The sequence below is a fragment of the Rhipicephalus microplus genome, chromosome 4 (assembly GCF_043290135.1).
Source record: "Rhipicephalus microplus isolate Deutch F79 chromosome 4, USDA_Rmic, whole genome shotgun sequence".
NCBI lineage: Eukaryota > Metazoa > Arthropoda > Arachnida > Ixodida > Ixodidae > Rhipicephalus > Rhipicephalus microplus.
The window spans coordinates 25,964,555-25,983,759 of record NC_134703.1 but is presented as its reverse complement, the minus strand read 5'-3'; the positions used below and the strand labels follow the sequence as shown (position 1 = coordinate 25,983,759).

The window sequence follows — 19,205 nt, the reverse complement described above, 5'->3', positions numbered from 1 at the left end:
AAGCATTGAAGGACTCTGGTACGAGTCAGCCCTGCTCACTCAAATTTGTTTCCTGAGTGAGCTATGAAGGAGCTCAAGAAAGTACACAAGGCGATGGAGATCTGCGGGGCGATTCCTAAGCTAAACCATAATACAGCTACTCGCGCAAAAATACATTGGATTCAAGGCCATGCCTAAAACCCACACAACATCGCTGCTGACCAGCGGGAGCACTGCCCTCCAGACATAGACCTTCCAGCCATTCCCCTTCCACCTCAGCCCCTAAACGTACTCCATACCCTTAAAAATGTTCTCCGGCAGGATACACGAGCTCTCATTCCACCATGTGTCTGCTGTCTCCCCCCTTACCGGACTAGGGCGGAGGAAGTTGTGCCTAGGAGGCTTCGGGCAGGGGTGGCCCTTACACCGGCCGTTGTACTATCATGGAACTGGTCACATTTACGAGTTGCTGATACGTGTCCGTATTGACCCGCTCCAGCGATGCAAGCAGATGCATACCATCTTTTATGGACATGTAAAGGGTTGCAGCCAGAACACCCCCGTCACCTCCTTCAAGCCGGCCTTGGCTACAGCGACACAAACAGTTACAACGGCGGGATACATGAAAACAGATTCCACAAGACACTATATACTTCACTTAATACACAACACCGGCCTAACAGCACACATTAAGAATATATATTATGCCTTAAAGGCAAGTCTTTGTATCAATAAAAAAAAAAGGGCGGTCTGAGTGAGTGCCACATTTTTCAACGGTCTATGCTTGTCACAGAGTTTGTAAGTAAAAAATCTGCGGCATTGTTGCGTTTATGTAAAATTTTATTTACTGTGTCGTCTCTGCTAAACGCGTTCATGGCACTCCTGTTTCCCATAACCACACTGTTGGTCGCCGTTGGGTTGTCAGCTGACTGTCCTATACACAGCGCGCTTAGTAGTAATTTTCCTAGCTTCTTCTTTTTAGCCCCGCCGTGGTGGTCTAGTGGCTAAGGTACTCGGCTACTGACCCGCAGGTCGCGGGTTCGAATCCCGGCTGTGGCGGCTGCATTTCCGATGGAGGCGGAAACGTTGTAGGCCCGTGTGCTCAGATTTGGGTGCACGTTAAAGAACCCCAGGTGGTCGAAACTTCCGGAGCCCTCCACTACGGCGTCTCTCGTAATCGTATGGTGGTTTTGGGACGTTAAACCCCACATATCAATCAAAGCTTCTTCTTTTTAACGGTATTTAGCTATTTGAGCTACCAGTCACAACATACAACCCCCCTTCACCACCTCCCTCTGTCACACACATGCACACACCTCCCGAATCGACGCCCGTCCCTTCGAAAGCAGCTGTGAGCAGCGTCTTTTACTATTTCCTACCACGATCGGCGTGTCTATTTTAACTGCCCTTCCCGGGACGTTTATCTGCGTCGCACTATTTTTATGTTAAACGAGAGCGAGAACCCTCCGGCTACGGCTGTGCGCGTTAAAGTTCGTCGCCACCACCACACCCGGAACACCCCGGTAATTTGACGAGACGCGAGATATAAGGCAAAACGAAGGAAGGATCCGGAGGGGGGAAGGAGAAGTTGCTGTTGCAGTGGCACACTCGAACGCAACGTCTCTGTCCGGAGCTTCGCGTTTGCTCTTTTTCGTGCGTTGGAGAGGAGTGCGCGCCCTAAATAGTGCGCCACCATCGCGCGTTCCTCTTCCGCGGCACCTCTCGCCGTGTGCATGCAGACTGGCTCGCCATCCATCGCTGCGGGAGTCGTTGCGGTCAGTTGCGCCACTGGCGAGAAACAACGGCTTCTGTTCCGCGATGCTCCCTCGCATTCTCAGAATAGGGCGGCGCTGCATGCGTCGTCGTGGTCGTCGTCGTTGCCGAATTCTCGGTGCGTAGTCGACGCGTGACCCCGGCTTCAGAAAGAAAAAAAATGCGAGCGAGAGAGTTCGTTCGGTACGCCGGGGATAAGGCGCGTGCCCCTGTATAGCGACTAATAAAAGAGAGAAAGAGAGAGGGGAACCAGATATACCGGAGCCCTGACAGCGAAAGAGATTATAACGAGAGGGAGGGCGAGCAGCTATGTAGCGCAAGTGCGGCCGCACGCGCTGATTGCGCATTACGACAGCTTGGAGAAACGCGTCTGCTTCGAGGACCCTGTGGTTTCTCTTCGTTTCAACAATGTCCCTCGCTCTCTTTATCTTTTCTGTCTAGGTGTGCACCCATGGACGCCTCCTCTCCTCTCTTAGGCTCTGCATGGGTGCTAGTGGATAGCCGTGAATATAATATCATTTTGTTATTCGTGGCATCAAGAGACCGTCGCCTGTAATGAGAGAGCAATCGAGGTGAAACTCCTGCGAGAACGCACGGCTATGCCCTGCCAAATGCTATCGTGCCCGCAAGTTCGGCAGCGATTGATAGATATGCGTGGTTTAAACGACCCGAAACCACCATATGATTATGAGAGACGACGTAGTTGAGCGATCCTTAGATTTCGACCACCTAGGGTTCTTTAAGGTGCACCCAAGTCTGAGCACACGGGCCTACAACATTTCCGCCTCCGTGGGAAATGCAGCCGCCACAGCCGGGATTCGACCCCGCGACCTGCGGGTCAGCAGCCGAGTACCTTAGCCACTAGACCACCGCGGCGGGGCAAGTTCGGCAGCGAGGGCCGCTGGAGTTCGCGGAGCACACGTGACGCAGGTCCTTGTGACGAAATGCAGAGCATGACATTATCTCCCTGCGAGTCTTGTGACATATAAGACGCTTAGCGTGTCGTGTAGCTCTAGCTTTTTTAATGTGAACCAATTGACAGGAACTACAGTGGTATTTATGCGGGGCTGTCTTACGGTCAGCATTATAATAACAAACTGTTATTTCAGATCGGGGAAACTATTGCTAGACGAATCATAGAGATCACAAAGAAATAATAAATGTTCTATTATTTATTTATATTTACATTTCCATTTCGAATTTGCCCCGAGTCTCCATCTGCTGACATCTTGCCAGTACTGCCGTACAATATGGCTGATGTTGATTACGCGCAGATTTTTCTTGGCTTCTTGCACACTTGATTGATATGGGGGTTTTAACGTCCCAAAACCACTACATGATTATGAGAGACGCCGTAGTGGAGGGCTCCGGAAATTTAGACCACCTGGGGTTCTTTAACGTGCACCCAAATCTGAGCACACGGGCCTACAACATTTCCGCCTCCATCGGAAATGCAGCCGCCGCAGCCGGGATTCGAACCCGCGCCCTGCGGGTCAGGCTTCTTGCACACTAATATGGCCGTTATGTCTATTGAAGATGTGTGGAAAATGATCAGCTTATGCAGCAGCGCATCGCCATCGAATGGCTCATATGGACAGTTTGCTCTATAGCTACGCCATGTCTGCTGCAGCTGCTATTACAAGGGTCGCTGTCTCTGCACACCTTAATGAACCGCCTAGCAGTAATAACATAGTACATGTATACTACTATGCCTCTTCCCACGCCATAATTATTTATTTCCTGCTTTTTTTTTCGGTCATAGCATATGTAATAACAAGGGACTCGATAGAAAAACACTTGGAGTAGTTGATGTGGGGACTCTACTGCTCATCGAGCTGTCCGCACGCGTCAGACTAGTCATCATTATCATCAAGTACTTTATATTCTTTCTCAAACTGCTGCAGTAAAACGGCCTGTTTTGTCCAACAAGCTTCGTGTATCCGCGTGTATGCGCGATGTGTTGTTTAGATAAAAGACCCAGGAATAGCGTGAAATGTTACTGTGAAATAATCTTACTCGCCATCGTATAGATGTATAGAGCACTTTCAGTTGTAAAAAAGTGAGGATAGGGGTCCCCGTGGTATGGCAGAACGAAACGACGATTTTGCAGCATCTAAGCACATCTGTCATAAGTGTGAAGTCATCTATACGTGGAGCCAGCTCACGACAAACTCGCAGCTGCCTTTAACGTAGGAAGCTCTCCGGCTGTACTTGTGAAACATTTATGTGCGTCTCTTGGCTAGACTCACCTCTACATTTTTTCAGGTAGTGATCAAACCATGGGCATCACAAAGGGTTCGGCAAGATCGGTTAATTCCAATTTTGGTGTAGTCCGAGCAATGAGTGGGGCTTTCACTTCGGCATTAGTGCAATGCAGAGAAGAGTACCGTACAGTAAGAAAGCAAATCAAGCTCTTTACTCCGCCATTTCTATTTTTACATAAAAAAAAAATTCTTGCTCTCTTTCTTCATGCAACACGATCTCAGGGGCGTAGCCAGAAATTTTTCTAATAAGCATTTGAAGGTGGAAGAATGACTCATCTTTTTTGTATGATTGTGCATGTGTTCGTATGTCTGCTACGTAAATATCTCAGGGAGAAGGGGGGGGGGGTAGCCCCGTTTAAACCACCTCTCTTGCTTCGCCACTGCCATCAACTCATTCCTAGTAGGCGTCTTACAAAAGCACCGCGTGCAAGTCTACCCGATGAATACCGATGCATCGCAATCTTCTCACGCACCGTGCACTCCTTTGGCTATCTTTTTCGAGGGTGCAATTTCCGAGAACGCATTCCATAATCTCCGTGGTGGACTGTCAAGGTTGCACAACGTTACGCAGCCCGAAGGGTGGCTTGAGTCTTCGAGAGAAAGAATGCGATTTGCCTTCAGTTGATGCGCATCGTTCATCCTCTCTCTTATGGAGCCTTTGAGCTACCATGAAATTCGTGTGAAGGGCATGTATAGACCATATCGTGTGTACATACAGTTAATCTGCGCGTGCTTTGAGGGTGTAGCGCAGGACGATGAAGCTATTCTAGGAATTCTTGAGCGTGAGATAGCAATGGGAATTGCATCCGTGGGGATCGTTTTATATAGAATGGAATGCGAAGAACCATACATTGTAATAACAGAACACAAGAAGCAATGAAACTATGGAAGAATGAGCGACGGTAGAGTAGCTCAACATGTAGTGACGACCACATAATGCACGCGTTGAGGCATTTTGTCACGCAAATCTTAGTTTTTTTTCTTCTTCTTTCTATTTTTTTGCGAAACGCACAGAATGCCGGAAAGATTAAGGGAAAAATGTCTCATTCAAGTGCAGCTTCACTAATGCAGGAAACAGGTTGAACAGTGGTCAGCACTTAAAATGTTGTGAACGAAATAAGGGAGGGCTTTGAGGGCTTGTTCTTCTTTGTTAGGTGCAATAATAATTATAACCAACAAACACGAAGGCCGCACAGGAAAGGAAGCGGACGATAAGATACCTTTCCGCTTGCAGGGGTCGAACCTACGACCTTTGAATAACGCTTCCAATGCTCTACCAACTGAGCTACAACGGTGGCCAACAGTATGCAGCGGTGCCCCTTCTTGTGTCTGTGCCACAGTCGCGCATTTTATGTGCTCCGCCGCGGTGGTCTAGTTGCTAAGGTACTCGGCTGCTGATCCGCAGGGCGCGGGTTCGAATCCCGGCTGCGGCAGCTACACTTCCGATGGAGGCGGAAATGCTGCAGGCCCGTGTGCTCATATTCGGGTGCACGTTAAAGAACCCCCAGGTGGTCTAAATTTCCGGAGCCCTCCACTACGGCGTCTCTCATAATCATATAGTGGTTTTGGGACGCTGAACCATATCAATCATCACATATCAATCGTCAATCACGTATCAATCCATCAATCAATCACATATCAATCATCATATCAATCATCAATCATATCCATATTCAATATCACATATCAATCATCCACATATCAATCCAATCATATCATATCAATCATCACATATCAATCATCAATCAATCGCGCATTTTATGCATACTAATATTCACCGTGTTTCCGCGTCACAGCAACTGTGTATTTCGTAAAAAAAAAAAAAAGAACTGCGTACGTGTTGACCAGCCTCCGCCACTGGCGACAGCGGGCTTCCTCGCAGTGCAACCGTATGAATATCCAAGGCGGTATGCACATCTCGATTTAGCGCTTTGATGCTGCTCAGCCTCCCACGCTGGTGTGTTTGGAGGGCGACCCGGCAGCGGGGTCATTTCACACGCTCCCCGGCCACTGCAACGGAGGCAGCAACCTAACCACCGGTACCGAGTCGGGAGCGCGCCCAAAGAAGAGAGAAGATGGTCTCAGAAGAGCGTATACCTATATCCTCGACGTACGGAGTTGGCGGGGGGTGCGGCCGTGGCCATCATCTACCTGGACGTATACATTGAGCGTGAGAAAAGAATGCGCATTGTGTGAAAGACCGGTAAGCGCCTTCGCGTCCGTAATACACCGCGCGGCGCGGCTAGTTTGGGTCATCGGGTAGGTATGCGATGAACAAGCGGCCGTGCGTCCCCTCGCGGGATAACGAACAAGCCTTGAGAGCTAGAGGGAATGCAAACAGAAAACGCCTCTGGAGATGAATGCAAGCTGTGCAGAGCATATCTCATGACGTTGGATGTTTCCTCTCAGGTGTACACCATTAAATTTCACTATCAATTTATTTTTCAATGAAATCGATGTTTGTGATAGCATATTTCGGTCGCCTTGAATAACCGGCAAGGTTACGTGCAGTGACAAATGCATTGTTTTCGTAGCCTTCACTGCCACTGTTGCCATCGTCGCTTTTGCTGAGCATAGGCATCACCAGAAAAAAAAATTATACATTTCTGTCTTCGCGAAATTCGTTTGCCACATCGACGTTTACACTATATAAGTAGTGGAAAACTGGATTTAGGGGAAACCATGCCATTGGTTTCAGATTTCTGACCCTCTATAGCATAACCGAGACAGTTGCTCAATTCAAGGCAGAAGCGTGAGTACTATGAGGTCACCACACTCCATCTCTAATTTCAGTCAATTTGGTTTTATTATTCGTTTTGATGTGGTTCGAGAAAGAGTGCGTTGGTGTTACTACAAGCTCTGAAAAAAACATTTGCAACAAAATGAAAAAAAGAAGAGAAAGAAATACGTTTTATATATTCACGTAGCATGTTATCATTGTCCACGTTGCACTGGCCCTCACAAGACTTACACTTCGTTCAATTACATAATCCTGCATTGAACTACATTGCACCTACAAGGGAATGACTGTGTAAAGTATACTACTGTTTCACCGCTGGACTATACGCTTAGCTTTGAAGCACAATGTTTTTCGTTATGTCGTTTTCTGACCGCTTTATTGAACTGCTTCGAGAGCTGATGTCAAAGGAAAAGAAAACCGAGGAAAAAGGGTTTGCGAAAGTTACTGAGAAGTGACTCAGGATAAGAAACGGGAAAAACGTGTATATTTCTTTTTTAAGCCTCCTTTCGCTCTGCACTTTCAGTATATAGTAGTTGCATCGAACGGCAACTCCGTGTGATATCTCGACCTTACGGCAACGACGAAAAACTCGAGGATGAGTCACGTCCAGGTGACCTCGTTAGAGCAGCGACGTGACGGACGTCGAATACAAGCTGGCCGCATATAGGTGACCGCGTGGCAACCGTCCGTCCACGGACGAAGGAGAGTGGCGCGAGCTTAGGCTGCTAAGGTTGAAGCTGAATGCGCGTTCGCGGGCAACCATTGCCGCGCCTCCAGGCACGATGCGGGACCAAGGATAGGAGCGCCGCGTGAGATGACGAAGCGGCGATAAAGCCGCAGCTCTGACTCAGAGGCGCATGATCGCGGGGGCCACCGGCAGCGCGGGCCGATCTAGCCAGGGCGAGGGGGATGACAGGGTTGGTGGCGGTACCAACAGAACTGCCTCGCGGACGGCATCTGAATATCAAGTAGCACATGAGCTGCCACTGATCCTGGCGCATTCCTCTGTGCAGGTTTCTATACTCTGGAGAGAAGTCATGTTAAAGAGGTTAGCGTGCTCGGAAATTGCGTCTCCGAACTGCTGTCTCAATTGGAGAGTAGAAACGTAAAAAAGGAAGACAGAAGAGGTGCGCCTTCGGAGAACGCCTATAGAATCGGCTCTTAAAATGCTGCTCCGGTGTGATATTTAGACGCGTGGACGAACGGTCGTCACGCTCCACTTGTATTGGACTTCTGTCACGTCGCCGCTTGTAACGAGGTCACCTGACCATGACTCATCCTTGCGTTGTTGCTACCGCCGTATGGTCGAGATATCACATTGAGTTACCGTTAGAGAGAGAGATAGAAAAGGCAGGGAGGTTGGCTCGATTGGCTACACTACACTTGAGGTAGGGGAAAGGGAGAATAATAGAAAGAAAAGAGATAGAAAAGAAGAGGAGATCTACTATACAGAGAACGGGCACTACGAGTACTGAAGTAAAGGAGGTTGAAAACTAAATGTACACATTTTTCCTGCAAGCATTCACAATTTTACTGCTCACATCTATAATACGAACGAGAACCACTTTCTGCATTAAGACAATGTTTGCGGCAGGAGTACTGAATCATACGTAGCATGATATAAGATTAAAACAAGAATAATCCCTTTATTTACGTCAAACACTAAACGTATACTGGAGATCAGAGGAAAAAGCTGCCGACGTAGACAGCTTGATTGATATGTGGGGTTTAACGTCCCAAAACCACCATATGATTATGAGACGTAGACAGCTTGAAGCCACATTTTATCACGTAATATTGAATATAAAAAAACTTCATAACAGTTAAATATGTAAACCACTACTGTTTTAGAATTTAGGAAAAAAATGTTTTGCAATAAGGACAACGATGCAATAAAATAAAAGCGAAACCAAGGTCAATTGAATAAAATGTTAGCGGTAACTTAAGCAGTTTGCAAATGAATGGGCACTTATTTGAAAGTTATGCTCTCTAATTTAGGATTGTTTCACACAATGTATTTAGAAGTCTGGAAAGTTTTCTTTTGTAATGTTACTGCCGCTGTGTAGTTTTCTATATGTTCGCACTAACAGAGGGTTATTATTTATGGTGGAGCACTACACAGCTACGTTTTCTACCACATCAGCCAGGCACAGTAGAAATGACGTGCCGTTTAGTTTTTTACTTTTTTTTTCAAAGGTCGGAACACATAAGGCGTGGGCTGTCGTGTGCTGTAGTATGTTGCCGCTGTCGCTTGGCATATCTCTCCACGTGTAGCACACTGAGCATGTGTTTGCGCCAAAGGGACGTCTTCTTCTTCTTGTTCTTCGAGCACCTTGATGGTGATCATTTATTATCAGCAGCAAAATAACTAGTTCGCTTGGCGTATCGCAGAAAAAACGGTGTATTAAATAGAAAAAAAAATAACGAAGCACGTGCGAATCAAAGAGGGAGAAAAGGGAAAAGATAGGCAGAAAAATTTGAAAAAGCAAACGAGAGAAAATGTATAAAGAGAAAGGAAGGAAAAAATAAAAATAAATATTGAAAGAAAAAGACAGAAAAAAAACGAAAAAGGAGAAAGAAAGAGAGGAGGGAAAGAAAACGGAAACCACACAGAAACAAAGAAAGCTGTCCAGCAGCGCACTTCTTTCAGGCTTGACACTGCTAGGGCAAAGCTGCCTTAATTTTTTTAGTTATAAGTTTGACCAATTCTATAATCGTGGATCCCAGTGACTTGCAGCATGTGATAATTGCGGGATAGAGGACGATTGTGCATGTAATTACAAACTTTCCATAGGTAGTAAGGAAAGTGTTTTTGTATGCGAACTAATAGTCACTTTCGAAAAAAGAAACACACGAAAAAAATCAACAAAGAGCACACTAATGACGGTGCAGCACGCTGCAAACTGTAGCTGACGTTTCGAGAAATGCTGCGTCCGCCGCGGTAGATCAGTGGTCATCGGCTGTTGGCCCGAAGGTCACGAGTTCGATTCCGCCAGCGGTGATGGCATTTCCATGGAGGTGAAATGCCAGAAGCCCTTGTACTGTGCGATGACCGTGCATGGTTTTGAGGCGTAAAACCTCAGCTATCATGATCGATATGTACTGCGAGTTTCCAAACGGCCTTTATGCATAGCGAATGTGAGGTTGACAATTTAGAAAAGCCCCGCCGCGGTGGTCTAGTGGCTAAGGTACTCGGCTGCTGACCCGCAGGGCTCGGGTTCGAATCCCTGCTGCGGCGGCTGCATTTCCGATGGAGGCGGAAATGTTGTAGGCCCGTGTGCTCAGATTTGGGTGCACGTTAAAGAACCCCAGGTGGTCTAAATTTCCGGAGCCCTCCACTACGGCGTCTCTCATAATCATATAGTGGTTTTGGGACGTTAAACCCCAGATATCAATCAATCAATTTAGAAAGGTTGTGTGGTCAAGAAGTAAAAGTTGCAAAATAGATAGGACGTAGCGATTTCTGAAAGCTTCCGCTGTTGGCGGCTACTGCCAAGCAGCGGTTGTTTGCATCCCCACAGAAATGCCCCGATATTCCTCTCCAATCTTGCTGCGTGTCATTTGCAACCACCCCTGTCGAAATAGGGTTGACAGCCACAAAGAGGAATGCTGCACCTCCTCTCCCCCTCTCAACTGCACCTCCTCCCTCCCCACCTCGCTCTCCTCCTCTTGAAAAAGGGCCAGAGTGGGCGCCAGAGTTACGCGCGACGCTCCAGGCGAGCCACGGTGTTTCATTCATGTTTTCCGTGCGTAGTACTACGGAGCGAGGCCCCTCCCCTTCGTGAATCCGTCCGTGTTTTCCTGGAGACGGCGCCGCTGATTCAAGTGGCGGCAACGACAGTGTCTTTACGGCCGCACAAGAAGCACTTTCCTTATTGTTGCGGCGCCACGTTGCCCGTGATTCATGCAGCGGCTGCCGCCGTCCTTGCCTGGCGAGACGCCGGTGCCTCTCATGACCCCTCAGCAGAGAGCGAGAGTTCGGCTGTCGCCCGCTGCGATTACGACGACGCTTTGAAACCTTCGAGAAAACGTCGTGTTACGATTAAGTAAGGTTTAACGCTGCTTTTGGCGCTTTCCTTCTCTGAAATCGCTTTTTATTCCTAAGCAGGCATCGTCACATAGAGCCGGAGATCAAATGAAACTAACAAAAGCGCCATACAACGCGTTTGCTGATTGCTAATATCACTTAACCATGACTACGTTGAAGCCTACTGTAAAACATTTTTATGGGGTGTCACATATGTTTCGACTACAGCAACGGTTCTATACCTTGACCACAACGGGGTACAAGACTGGGTACTAAGGAGCTTCGCGAAATGGTTCTTGACTCTTGACTTTTAAGATTGTTTCAATTTCCTCGAAAGCTTCTTTCACCCGCATTTTGCAAGGAGGTACCATGCCCGATTCGTGACGAAAAATATGTGAAGATAGTGCGTTCCAACGGAGTGTTTCGAATGTCATGATCTCCATCTCTACCGTATTTACTTGAGTACAACCAGCAGTCTTCCTCACTGGGTTGTTTACTGTTGGTTAAAGAATGCCTAATGTCGATTAGTTTAGGCTAAACGATGGCTGACTGATAGCATCATTTCTATGTTAGATATGCGATGGCAGTTCATATACATTGTGATCCCTAAATCTAGTTACAGATAATAAAGTGTTTCTTTTTTTTCTTTTGCTAGCTTATATATATATATATATATATATATATATATATATATATATATATATATATATATATATATATATATATTTCGTTGTCGGGTCTTTTCATATCTTCGCCCGTTTGCCCCGCTTGTTCGTCTCGGCGCGAAGGTCCAGCGGCGTTTACGAAATGAGATTCGTTTCCCAGAAGCCGCCGGCTCTTCACGCGCGCGCTCGCCGCCCACAGAAATCGCGTCGATCGCTTTTTTCCTGGAGAACGGTGAGCTGTGCTGCTCTCTCTCTCTCTCTCTCTACACCGTCGTCGTGTGGCGAGAGCAACAGCGCCACTACGTGCGTTCGTTAGCGCGCGCGGCCCGCAACAAGTGTGCCCCACGATGGCGGCAGGTGTATATGAGTCGCTTGGCCGCCGCGTCGGCGCCACTGGTCGCGGGCGCCTGGCGCGTGGTGGCAGCACCTTAGTGCCCCCCTTTACCATGGCGTGGCCTGGAGATGGCGGCGCGTCTCGTTCGGCACCTCGTTACAAGGGCTTGATTGGCGGCGCGCGCCCCCCGTAGCAGGTACACTTGACACCACGCTACGAGGAGGAAGTCCAGGGTCGGTGGCTTGTTGTGGGACGCCGCCCAGTGGTATAGTGCGTGCGCGATCTCTTCTGGGGACCCGGCCAAGACGGACGGCGCCCGCCCGAGTGGCGACGGGTTAATTGCGTCCGTTTTATACGAACGTTGTCGACGATGCCGGCCAGCTAAGCTGGATAACGCGAAGGCCCACACGGAAACTCTTGCTCGAAACGAGAGAAAAGAAAAAAGAATCAACAAAAAAGGCGAAGAGTTTCGAGGAATGTATACACGCTAGCACGATTCCTCTCATTGTACGTGGACGAGAACAGAGAATTAATTTAGCAAAACTTCACTGAGTGAATGGGAAAACGTTTCTAGTCGTTGTGACGTATCATTTGCTACGCGCAGCGCGACCGCGCTTCTGGTTTTCTTTTTGTTTATTTTGCTTGGTTAGAGCGCTATTTATAGTGGCCGGCGCTTGTTAATGAAAGCGAAGGCGGCGGCTTTCCTGCCTTTGCAAAGCAACGTGTAATCAGGCACGGTAGTTTACAGGTCGGCGGCACATGCCTCACGGGCAACAGTTAACCGGTAGTTACGGGCAGGTTAACGGCTCCATTCGTCTCCGCTTTTCATCTTTGCCCCTCTTTACCGCGGATCTTTTTCACCCTCGCACCACGCAAACAAAAAAGGCGAGGTAAGGCAGCCGACTGTAGGAGGGTCATTGGCTTTCTTGAAAGTCGATAGAGCATCGTCGTCTTTTCTGCTGGGAAAAGCGACGGCAACTATAGCTTTCAACCAGACGAAGCAACTCGAGTGAAATATGCAGACATGGGGAGTGTGGACTGTTCGGGAAGGCGCCGATTTGCGTGTTGTTGACTTGATAAACAAATGTCGTTTTTCTTTTTCTGCAGCAGGTAGTGGCAGATTCAGACGGGGGGGAAGGCAGGTAGGGCCGATCGCCCTCCCTAAAATCTGTATCAGCCCTCCCCCCCTCCCCCCACCCTTCTTTCAGTACGTGTCATCCAACTCTTATCACCGATTAGGACAAATCAGAGGAACCACTGGGAGCACAGATTAACAGTATTTATGCTGTTATATGGGGCTCTTGTACTGATAACAATTACTGAAAACAATAAATTCAGGACTGCCCCCCTCTGGTTTACTTCAAGTGACCGCCCCACCCCCTAAAATGAGTAGTTGGATCCGTCCCTGGCTTGTGGTAAATGACCGTTGAGAATGTACTGCTGTAAGCGCTTAATATCCGTTTCTATACAATGCCCTCGTAAATATTTGACATTCTTTTAATTAGCAGTTGGGCAATAAACCTAGCTTGAGCACGAAGAAAACTCTTGTTTAGTCTTACCTCCATAGAAATATTGCTAAATTCTTCTGTGGAGTCATTTATGTTCGGAACACCCGGTATGCTACGTACACCAGTTCAGAATAGATGGAAAAGGGCTTTAATGTTGAAGGCAATGTTGCATTGATTGTGGAATTTACAGGCTAACAGCAACACAAAAATTATTTGGCACCATTTTTTGACACCAAGGCCTCGTTTTATGTATACGTTATATTGTTATTAATAGTTATGTGAAACAACCTGTTCATTTTCTCATAATGTAAGTAGATTATACCAATAAGATGAATTCTTTTATTAAGGAGACTGAATGATCGTCCGGTTACGCAGGAGGTCTTGGGTGCGGGGCCTTCAAGTACATCAGCCCTGAAAGCCACACGAGCCCTTCTACAATTCTTGAAGGCACCATCACTGATCGACAACCTGTGAAACCTTACATTGTCTGTGAGGTGTGCCTCTCCTTATCTCACTTTCTGTCTTTTGCTCCCTTATTCCCCTTTCCCCAGTGTACGGTATCAAACTGAACGTAGTCTAGCTAGCCTCCCTACCTTTCTTATATGCTTTCTCTCTCCCTCTCTCTCTTATTCTGTCGCTTTTTTAAACGTGAACGATTATGGTATTGAGCAAGAGATACAGAAAACTTCCAAGCGCTGATTTCCAGTCGAATGGCTCATTTTGACTGATTTTGTGTCCTGTAGATTTCTTTACTATTTTTCTGAGAGCCAGCTGAATGAATGACGTTAATTTTACTTTATATGATTTAATTTCAGCTGTGCTACTGTTTTCTAAGACTATTACTATAAATGAACTCATCATTTGTTACTCGTTTGGCAACGATTCTGGATAGAGTCAGAAGTATCGTCAAATAATGCATAAAATGCTGTCTAGCAATTGTGGAGAACGCCTTCGTAGTTGTGGCAGATGGTGCAAAATAAATTCTAACCTTATTAAGTGAGCATATGGCATTACCTTATATCTATCATCCAACATTGTTTTCGAATTTATCGTGTTCATGGTCTGTCGCCCTTTGAAATGTGTGTCAACTTGCGCCTCCGACGTCAAGACGTTTAAAACGAAATAATCCCGCATCTTCTTTAAGCTGGTTGATGGCATTATAAGTTGCATAAAGCTTGTATGTCGCTTTCAATTTCGAGCATGGCCATAAGTTTATATACCGGGCATTCCACGCTTTATACATGATTTTGTTACCGATGATCACTTTCCCATAAAATGAACTTTACAAAAAGAAAAAAAAAAGAATCAAGAATAAGAAATATGCAAAAGATATTGTAGCAACAGAGCCATTTGGGTTGGTTGGTAACAATTCTAACAATTTATTCTAAATGCAAAAGTAATGTGGGGTGCAGAATGGAACAGGGCAAAAGAAAAGTACCACGATACAGGCGCACACTCGCAATTGGAATGCGCTCCTGTGTCGTCGTTCTCTTTACTAGTCCCTGTTCCGTACTGCACCCAACTTCTTGCATTTAGTGGGCAAAATGAAATTAATCTACCAATTGTGACGTATTTCATACATACCTTTATTTATTTTTACAGCAGTAAGCTTGTAACAGCGTCTTATCGCTAACACGCTTTTACACCTGCTTCCTAATTGTTTTTAGCTTTCGCTTATCCGTCCATTATTTCTCATCATTTTTGATTTCCCAGTAGTCCTTCCTGGATTAATCGTGTTGCGTCTATTCGTTTTTAATTGCACCAATAAAAGTGATTTATACCTGTACCTGAAAAGATATATGAAGTGCATATTTGTAGGTATGGGTGGTTACGTTAGACGTGAGTTAGACACTAAGTAAAATTTTCTCTCTCTTTTTTTTTTATTCTGCTCTTTTCGATACTCTTCAGTGTAGAGTACGTGCGATACACATGTAGCTAACTTTCGCATCTTTTACTTCTACCTCTCATTCTCTCCAAGGGATTAATACAGGGCACTTTTCTGTAAATAAGTGACCATGTTCTTCAGTCTGTGCTGATTCGTTCATGCATGTATAGCAGGGAAGATGAGTTGTCAATACATTATGTCACACAAACACAAGTGCCTATCAGTTTTGTCACGAAAATGGTAGTTTCACCATATTCTTACGTAGCACGATATATGATTCTCATTTATATTGCCTATGCATCATCGGCGTAATTACGTCAATTTGAAACTCAGAAATTAAATATAAAGAGGCCTGTATTCGGATGAACAGCTACACCTTGCGGCAAATGGCAGCCGAGCCGACAATACCCCTAATTGCGTGTACGACGATTCATCAGTCCTGCAGCGGTGACATCCTCTCGTCCACCTTATGCATAAAATGTTAGTCTATATACAGATACGTCAGGCCTCGCCACTCACGGCCTAAGCGGAGGATGTTCTTTTTGAGCCGCGAAGAGCTTTGCTGGTGAGTGGCTTATAAAGAACCCCGCATACATGAGTGCAAACAATATAGAATGGTACCAGATGAGCCGAAGCGTTGGTTATAGTCACAAGCTGAAGTAACACAAATGAAGCCAGAAGGCTTTATGCTTCCCGGAAGTAGAAACGCAGAAATAATGATTGAAGTGAAATTAAACTGCGCAAGACGATAACATGGCTCAACTGCGAACGGAACATATATGTTCTTCATTACGGCCGAACTTGTGCATGCAGATATACGCTATAGCCGCGTCCCCGTTTGACTCAAGCGCTCACGTAATGGCTTCTTAGTCGTCGCTTCACGGGACGGAACGTAGCACATAACATATCCAACTAGTGCCATGTAGTCATCCTATAGGCTCTTAGTCACGCGCCCAAAGCTGACTCACGATGAGGCTCTCGGCCACGTGCGAGGCACGTCCAATTAGGCTTCCGTGTGGCTTGCTTTCTGTTACCTTTTATATTTTTTGGCTTGGCGAGTGGCTTGAGAGGAAATCGGCGGCGGCCCCCGGACCACGAATTGCGTGACTGCGTGCCCATGCGCTGTGCCGACCGTCGCAATAACGAGTATTTAGAGGGAACAGCGGAAGCGGCTCACCTGAAGGCAGCAACACCTGCTCTTCCTCCGTCTCGGATTCGACGTCCTCTTCCAAGTCGGGAGTCACTGTCCCCAATAAGCTCTCCGTCGACGCCGCCGAAACGTTTTGTGCGATAGCGTTAGGAGACGCCGAAGTCGCATTGCCGCCTCGGCTTGCGGCGTCTTCGGAAACGCCGCTCAGGCTCCCCGAGTTCCGGCCGTGCCGCTCGGCTGATTCACGTCCGGCAGCTGAATCAGCCGCCGCCGCGTCGGCTGGTGACGAAGCCGAAGGCCAGCCCTCGGCAGAGACGGCAACGTCTTCGATTGCCCACTCGTCGTGCTCCTCCGTCGCCTCCGACGATGTTCGCCTCTCTCCGGGTGTCTCGGGTCTGCACGACGCCGTGAAACCAGCGACTTCGTCGTACATGCTGGGCGACGAAGAGTTCTGGCGCGATTTCTCGCTCACCCCGGGCACCAAGCTCGACGTCTCTTCGACGAGCCCCTGAAGCGGCGGGTCGCGCGCTGTACGGCGCTGGAACCATTCCGCCGTGTCACCGACGAGTCCCAGCGAGGCGGTTGTCGTGCCGAAACGTTGCTGCGCTTCTTCTCGCTGCGGCTGTTCGGGCGAAGTCACGGGAGTGTCGGTCAGCAGTGAGGTCTGCGAGGTCCGCTTGAAGTCCTCCGCAAAGTGCAGCGAGTTACACAGGGAATGGAACAGTTCGGCCTCCTCGAACATGGGCTGCTTCGGCACTGCCGTCGTCGTCAAGGAAGGCAACCGGAAGTCGACCCAGTTGTACTCCCCGGTGTGGGCACTGTATTCGTACGGAGGGGTGGGTATGGTGCCTACGACGTTCGCGTCCTGCATGGTTAACGGTGCCGCTTGCGGAGCTGTTCCTCGCGATTCGACTTGGGTGTTCTTCGCGATGAACATTGGATGTATGGAGCACTCAGGCTGGCGTCATTCTTCCGTATTACATGCGGTAAGTGTCATTACATTCTTGGTTCCTTCGGTGAGCGCCTTATTGCACTTCGCACAGTACTGCGTCCATAAAGCTGTCGTCTTCACCTGAAACGAACGAAAGAGAAGCAGTTTTATTTTCACTACTCATGGAGGTTCTATGTAGAAAAAAATTGCTTTGTGATTAATAAAATACATAATGTACCATAGATACCGTTGACGTACATTGTCTTTTCTTGGTGTTTTTGCATGCCTGCATCACGACAGCATAATTGAATTCAACAGGTCTTTCGTGAATAACTTTATTGCGCATTTGTCAGTTACCGTATGAGCGTTATTTATTGTGTTTGTGTGATGGTTGTACGTACATTAATTATCGTGGTGCATTACTCATCTGTACGTGTTTCCTGTGGAAATATTTAGTGTATTATCGCATATTCAAGTGTGAATATCATTAACCGAAAGGTGAAAAATTGATTTGCTGCGCAAACTTGAAGGAAAACAAGGGAGACAGGAAAGAGCACGGAAGTTTGTGCAGCAAATCAATTTTTCAAGTATGAACCAACTAGTCTGCAAAAAAGTATTGCGAAAGGTGAAGTTCACATTAGGCAATTCTGTACAATGGAGCACTGCGGCATTCGGTAAGCTATTCAGAATGACTGAATAGTTGGTGAATCTCGTTTGTGTGGATTCATATCAAGTTCAGTTTAGAGTTGGACGTTTGTGTTTCGTGTATTCTGTAGTGTTTTGTCGTATTTCGTGGCGCAGTTTCATACTTATAAAATAATTATGAAGTCAAGAAGTGCGAAAATTAGCAAACATGTCTAACAAAGTACTGTTTTTTTCATCGAACGTATATACAAGACTAGATTTATCCCTCTATCATTTATAATCGGCGCTGAGCGCGCTTTTTACCACGCCTTTTGTTCAAACTTGCCTAAACCATGAATTCTCATTAAACCTCATTGTAACAAGAAAGATCTTGCCGTCCTTTTAGTACAGAATCAGTACTAAGCCTCTTTTTTGTCATGAAGATGTGGGGGATTACAAAATAAAGTAATTGATTGTTTATTTTTACAATATTATTAAACCAAAAACTATAAAACTTTATGTGTGTTTCAAATGCTTCATGTTCAAGGCCTAGTAAACATCTAACAAGGTTCTTTGAAAGCCGTTAGCAGTGGCTGATGCACTGCATGAAGGCGCTTATATTGTATTCATGCTTACGTTTACACCTATAAATTCTTTGGAAGTGACACTGTGACATCACGTCTGTGTGCGTTTAGCATCTATTTGAGTGTTTATTTCATAACGGCTATTGGGTCTTTCTATGAGGCTGCATGCGGAATAACATTAGGCAAATTTTTTGAGCATGCAAACCTTTCAATTTCATTCGCACTTTTCTCTCAAACTTCCAATATCGCACAACGTTGTTACAGCGTGTATATGGTGTGTGTACTGTTCTCGCACGGCATTCATGTAGTAGATCAGATGTGAGTGGACTTGGAACATTAACCGGGATCTCGCTTTGAAGTACGAGTCGAACATTCATATTTCACGAAAAATTTTCGGCGCAAACAAAACACGTGCACGAGGACCACATCAACGCCTGTCCTGTTCATGGCATTATTTGTGACCGTGTTTTAGTTTGGGTCGAAACGTTTTCGTGAATTATATGGTAGAAGTTATGTGCCATTTTGTTCAAGATGTTTCTGGCTATTGTTGACAGTCTTCATGCTGCTGTTACTTACATAAGCTCGAACTCTCTGTAGCAAAGAGTGGTGAATAAAAGTAAATTCAACTATGAACCGAGTGCATGGATAATACAGTGTGTTTGTTCGTTTCAATATCTAGAAACCGCATGTTGCATGTTCATTACAAATGTTATGCTACAGTTCAAAGAGGGGCTTTAGCGA

At 46.6% G+C, this 19,205-nt stretch overlaps 1 protein-coding gene across 3 annotated transcripts in view; it reads right to left on the bottom strand.

Annotated features, from left to right (window-relative positions):
- The window catches only part of LOC119171570 (uncharacterized), an 85,757-nt gene that overhangs the window by 40,509 nt on the left and 26,043 nt on the right, over window positions 1–19,205 (bottom strand). For all 3 annotated transcript variants that reach the window (XM_075892374.1, XM_075892376.1, XM_075892375.1), the window contains one exon: window positions 16,353–17,397. In XM_075892374.1, coding sequence (XP_075748489.1) covers window positions 16,353–17,262 — 910 coding nt within the window. In that variant the 5' untranslated portion in view covers window positions 17,263–17,397. The remainder of the gene's footprint in view (window positions 1–16,352; window positions 17,398–19,205) is intronic.